This window comes from Apaloderma vittatum, unplaced genomic scaffold (genome assembly GCF_000703405.1).
Source record: "Apaloderma vittatum isolate BGI_N311 unplaced genomic scaffold, ASM70340v1 scaffold5735, whole genome shotgun sequence".
In the NCBI taxonomy this organism is placed as follows: Eukaryota; Metazoa; Chordata; class Aves; order Trogoniformes; family Trogonidae; genus Apaloderma; species Apaloderma vittatum.
Genome location: NW_009716394.1, coordinates 76,111 through 81,928, shown reverse-complemented (window position 1 = coordinate 81,928; position 5,818 = coordinate 76,111). Strand labels below are relative to the sequence as shown.

General features: G+C 40.9%; 1 protein-coding gene across 1 annotated transcript in view; it reads left to right on the top strand.

Moving 5' to 3' along the window:
- Positions 1-386: 386 nt before the first annotated feature.
- The window catches only part of LOC104274002 (protein SCAF8-like), a gene marked incomplete at its 5' end in the record, with an annotated part of 7,121 nt that continues 1,689 nt past the window's right edge, over positions 387-5,818 (top strand). The window contains 5 exon segments of the mRNA XM_009869510.1: positions 387-517; positions 3,080-3,224; positions 3,748-3,828; positions 4,283-4,504; positions 5,123-5,818. The exon segment at positions 5,123-5,818 is cut by the window's right edge and continues 20 nt beyond it. Coding sequence (XP_009867812.1) covers positions 387-517; positions 3,080-3,224; positions 3,748-3,828; positions 4,283-4,504; positions 5,123-5,818 — 1,275 coding nt within the window.

Below are 5,818 nucleotides of genomic sequence, written 5' to 3'. Positions count from 1 at the left end.
TCATTGCACAGTAGACAGCTGATAACACAGATACGTTGACTACAGCAGGTTTTAGAAAACTGGAGCATACTCTGCATTACAAATTATTAACAGAATTATTTGTAAAAAAGCTTGGCAAGTTTTGAAAAAACAGTTTGTATACAGGCATAATTAAACAGAATATTGTGGGTGATTAAAAGTGTTTTACATCCTTTAAAATACATAATAATAAATAATTGCACTTGCTCTTTTTCATAATAAGCTTGAGGGTTATTTGTAATCATTGCATATAGATACCAAATTAAAATTTATTTTCTAAGCAGGAAGAGGACTTTTTAGCTTCTAAACAAAAATAACACACGAATTACCTTTTTTTGTATGAAAAATGTACTTTTTTTTTTTTTAAGAATGGGAAACAGCCAGAAGCTCAGAAGCCGCTAAAGAAAATCCTCAAACTACACAGAGTGCTGCAGTTGATAAGAGTACAGTTATTACAACACAGACAGAAGCTTACACACAACCAGTCACTATGCTGCAGGTTTGTATTTGTCCGAGTTTGCAAAAACCCCACAGAATGGGAGCGCAAACTTTTTATTTAATACATACAAACGCTCCTGCTGAGTTAAGTTTCTTAAATCAGTGTCGTGGTTTGACCCTGGCCAGCAGCCAGCTACCTACACAGCTGCTCTCTGACCCCCCCTTCTTCACTAGACCGGGAGAAAATATATCAAAGGTCTCAAGGTTTGAGATAAGGACAGGGAGATCTCCTGCATTTAGCATCCCGGTCAAAACATACTGTATTTTGGGGAAATTAGTTAGATTTATTAAAAGAACAAATCAGAGAAGAGTAGTGAGAAATAAGAAAAACAAACAGATCTTAAAAGAAGAAATAACACCTTCCCCCCATCCCTCCCTTCCCAGGCTTAACATCAATCCTAGTTTCTCCACCTCGTCCCCCCGAGTGGTGCAGGGGGACAGGGAATGGGGATTATGTCAGTTCATCTGACGTTGGTTCTACCACTTCTTCACTCCAGAGAAGGACTCTTCACATTCCCCAGGGTCATTGTGGGGTCCTTCTCACGGGAGACGGTCTCTTCTCCAGTGTGAGTCATCCCACGAAGGGCAATTCATTACAAACTGCCCAACGTGAGACACCTCATGAGTGGCAACCTACCCCTTCAGGAGAAACTGCTCCAGCGTGAGTTCCCTGCAGCGTCACCAAAGTCCCACCAGCCAACCTGCTCCAGTGTGGGCATTCACTCTTCCACGGGCTACAGGTTCCGACAGCGACCTGCTCCAGTGTGGGCTTCCCACGGGCTACAGCCACCTTCAGGCATCCACCCACACGGCGTGGGGTCCTCTGCCCCATGGTGGGTATCTACACCCCTCCCATGGGCTACAGGGGGACAACCTACTTCATCATGGTCTGCACCACGTCCTGGGGCACTCTCTGCTCTGGCACCTGGAGCTCATCCTCCCCACCTCCTTCTTCACTGACCTTGGTGTGTCCAGATGTTCTCACTCCTCCATCTCTGTGCCGGCTGTTGTGGCGCAGTTCTTTTTCCCCGTTCTTAAATATGTTTTTACAGGGGCATTCCTCTCCTATCACTTTACTGACAGGCTCAGCCTTGGCCAGCAGCGGGTCCCTCTTTGGAGCCGGCTGGCATTGGCTCTGTCAGACTCGGGAAGCTTCTAGCAGCTTCTTGCAAGAAGCCACCCTGCAGCCCCACTGCCACTGAAATCCAGCCAGGCAAACCCAATACAGTCAGAAATACTCCAGTCCTCTGGCCATGTGTGTTTATCATATTTTAGAGTAGAATCAGTTGCCGTAGTTGAGCGAAATCTAGTTTCATGCACAGTGTATCCAGAACTTGGTGCAATGTTCAGTCAAGGCTTAAGCGCTGCAGACACCGCAATTGTAAAAACAAAAAATAAAAAAATACTAGCACATTAGTTTTTTAGAGAGAAATTGAAATTATCTTACAGAAAGTTTTTTGCTTATAGAGCAAAACATCTTTTCATTAGCTAAGCAATGCATTAGTCTTTTTTTCACTTGTGCTTGTTTCTTCTCTTTACGAAATTTTTTGGGCAGGATTTCGTACAGTCTCATCTTTAGGAGGTCTAATTATTCAAGTAGTGTGCTGTTGCACTCTGTGGTAATTTCTGAGAGTCTTTGATTCTATTCTGTAATTTGTTTTCCTTCTGCTGAAACAGATTTATTTTTTATTAACATCTATTCAGTGAAAAGGTATTGCGGAAGGTTAGAATATGCTGTAGAAGGATAGAATATAGTGTAATTTTTCTTGAATGTACTACAGTGCAGATACTTAATACTGTTTAATATTTTCTAATGTACATACACATTTCCAGTACTTCAGCAGACATAGAAGTACTATGAAAGTTAGCCTATGTGCATTTACTTGCATTGCATTTTGAGGTTTTTTCTTTTCACAGAAAAAATCTTCAATCTTCTTATTTGAACTGTGTGCTATTGTACACTGTGATCAGTATATATTTAAATATACATATATATTGCTTTTATTCTGCTAATTACTTGTAGTTATACTGCACTGTATCTATCAAAACGTAGCCAGAACAGGAATTTGAGAAATACTAATAATTTTTCAGAATTTCATCAGTATTATTAGACTTATAATTAACTACACTAAACTCAGCTTTCTAGTACTGCTCTAAAGTACGTAAATTTCTCTAATGACAGCAGAAACAGTTTTCTAAGTGCTCTCAAATTACCACACTCTCTTTCTACTTATGAATTTTATAAAAAAATAAAATTTATAAAATTACCATGCTTTTCTTCCTTTTTTCTCTCTCCCTTTCCACATTCATCTCTCCCATAGGTAGTTTTTTATTCTTGAATAAGAATAGTGTTTAACTGGGTATTTTTCTCTTATTTTTAGAATAAAGAAAAGCTAGCAGAGAATTCTTCCAGTATCCTTGTTTACCTAATGTAGGTACCATTTCAGAAAGGGATCTGATTCTTCGGGGTGTTCTGAATTCCAGGCAAATCAGTTTCTCTCTCTTAATTTCATTGAATATGGTGAAGTATTGAAGTTGCTTGTTTTTTTCTTTCCACTGAAAGATTCCAGTAGCTCCAGCTGTGCCTGCTGTTAGCTTGGTCCCACCTGCGTTTCCTGTGACAATGTCTGTCCCTCCTCCTGGTTATAGTGCGATTCCTCCCCCACCCTTCTTGCGAGCAAGTTTCAACCCTTCGCAGCCACCTCCAGGTAAGTCAGTAAAAACGAAGCTGAGTATGGAAGGAGTAATACTCAGTTCGTGTGCTTCTGTGTACATTGTGCTTTGCGTAGTTCTTCATCAGCTACTGGTTACTGTTTGATCCAGCTGATCTTTGAATCTAGCATGAAATTTCTTATGTCTAACTTAATACTATTTTTACCATTATATTCTATTGAGAATAGAAATTACAGCAGAATTTTTTTTGAACTTTGATAAAAATGAAAATTAAACAGTTCTTAAGATTTATCCCCTCTCTTTGCAAAATGCTGAAACTCAGAGTTTTCTTCTTTCAATATTGCTGGCAGGAATCACTTTTACAGATGCACATGCAGACCATCTACAGTAAAGACATGGTTGTTTTTGAAAACAAAAACTACCGTTACCTCTTTCCGTACATTTATTGTCTGCTAGTCTTCAGTAATGCAGCTTTTCAGGATGAGTAACATAGGCAAGCTTTTACTGCAAAACTTTTTTTGCTTCCCTTGTAATAATTTGTCATTTCTTTCCGTATAGGTTATATGCCTCCCCCAGTTCCGCCTGTGGTCCCACCACCTGTTGTCCCACCACCTGTTGTCCCTCCAGTAGTTCCAACACGTAAGTTTGATTTTTCTAATAGTTGTATGTGTGTATGTGTGTGTGTGTTATGAAAAGCTTACTGTGGAGTTATGGGAGCGAAGGCAAATTAATTATTTATCGTTTATATGCATAGTTTATTATTTGAACCTTGCTGTAACAGATCTGTCTGTTACTTGAGCCGTCTGGTGTTTGTCACTGAATAATTTACAAATATTTTTGTTTAGCCTTTTAACTGTATTCAACATTGAAAAACACCTGTTAAAGAGGAGTGATTGCTTAGGTTACCTGCGGTTCATGTTCTCTACAAAAATTATTGCAGTGCCGATTGAGAATAAGAAATTAGTACCAAAAAATGTAACGATTTGGGTAATTAGTTTCAGTTACTTTGATTTATCATCCCAACCTCTCCCAAACTAATCTTGAAGGCTTAAATATATGATTACTGTGATACACTTCTGCTATTTCTCTGCAGCCTTAGTACAGCCTCCATTACCAATTGCACAAGAGACGATGAAGGATGTTCCTTTTACCAGCCTTGTTCTACCAGTTGGCACAATTACCAGCAATCTAGCTACTCCAACGTTATCCGCTGGAAGTGTTTTTAATCCTCTGCCAGTCACCAAACCAGAATCAGATGAAAAGGGATCACATCTTACAGACCTTCAGATTTCTTCCAGTGAAAACAATAGATCTGGTAAGAAATGTCTTAGTTGTCTGAAGCAATCACATACAGGAAATGTACCTCTGAAGATTTTTTTGCAAGTTGTAGTCCATTACACTAATAACTAGAGAGTACGAAGTTTTAAGATGGGTATTATTTTCAATTTAAGTTGGAGGAGTGGTGGGAACCATCTTTGTCATCATCTGATCCTTGTTTTGTGGCAGTTTATGCTCAGGAATGATTTCTTCATATACTCAAGAAAGAAAGCTGAGGCTGGGAGCCCTTAGAAAACTTCTTGAAAGTGGATTCTTACTACACAAGCAGCAGTGAAAGGGAGCAGGAGAGGGTAGGATAGTATAACATTTGTAGAATTATATCAAAGATTTGAATGCTTCCCTAGCATAAGTTGGGTGATGGCTGTGGGGTTTGTCAGTTTTAAGCTGCTCCACATTCTTTACTGTGTCGAGATGTTAAGTTCTGTGGCATAATGTCTGTTTATCACCCATGTGATTAAAATGATAAATGTTGATTATAGAAACTGAGAAAGACGTCAGCAGTATCATCACTGAATGCATTAGCTGAATGTTTTGTTTTGAATACCGTGCATTATGCTGCCATTTTCTATTAACTGTTCTTCTTGCTGTATTTCAGTGCAAAGTGATGTCTCGAGTAGCTCTGGACTTGGAGGAGTGCAGCCACCCAGCGTTTCAAGCAATTCTGGGCTTACTGGAGAAGGACAACCACCCAGTGTCTCAAGTAGCTCTGGACTTGCAGGGGGAGTACAGCCGCCCAGTGTTTCAAGCAGCTCTGGACTTGTAGGAGTGCAACCACCAGCTGTTTCAAGCAGTTCTGGTCTTGCAGGAGGAGTGCAGCTGCCTACTGTGTCCAGTAGCTCTTCTCTTGTTGGTGGAGTTCAGCCACCCAGCGTCTCAAGTAGCTCTGGACTTATGGCTGGAGTGCAACCACCAAACGTCTCAAGTAGCTCAGGGCTTCTCGCTGGAGTGCATCCACCCAGTATCTCAAGCAGCCCTGGCCTTCTGACAGGAATGCAGCCACCCAGTGTCTCCAGCAGCTCAGGAGTTCTGGCAGGAGTGCAGCCACCAAGTGTCTCGAGCAACTCTGGGCTTCTCCTCATGCCACCACCCAATGTTTCAAGTAGTTCTGGACTTATGGGAGTGCCACCACCAAATATTTCAAGTAGTTCTGGACTTATGGCAATGCAGCATCCAGCTGGGGTTCAAAACATGCCCCATTTGAGTATCAGTAGTCAAAGGATGCCGGGAATGCCTCTCATAGATATCCGCCCAGGCCTAATGCCTCATTCGCCTGGACCAAGGTTTCCACTGA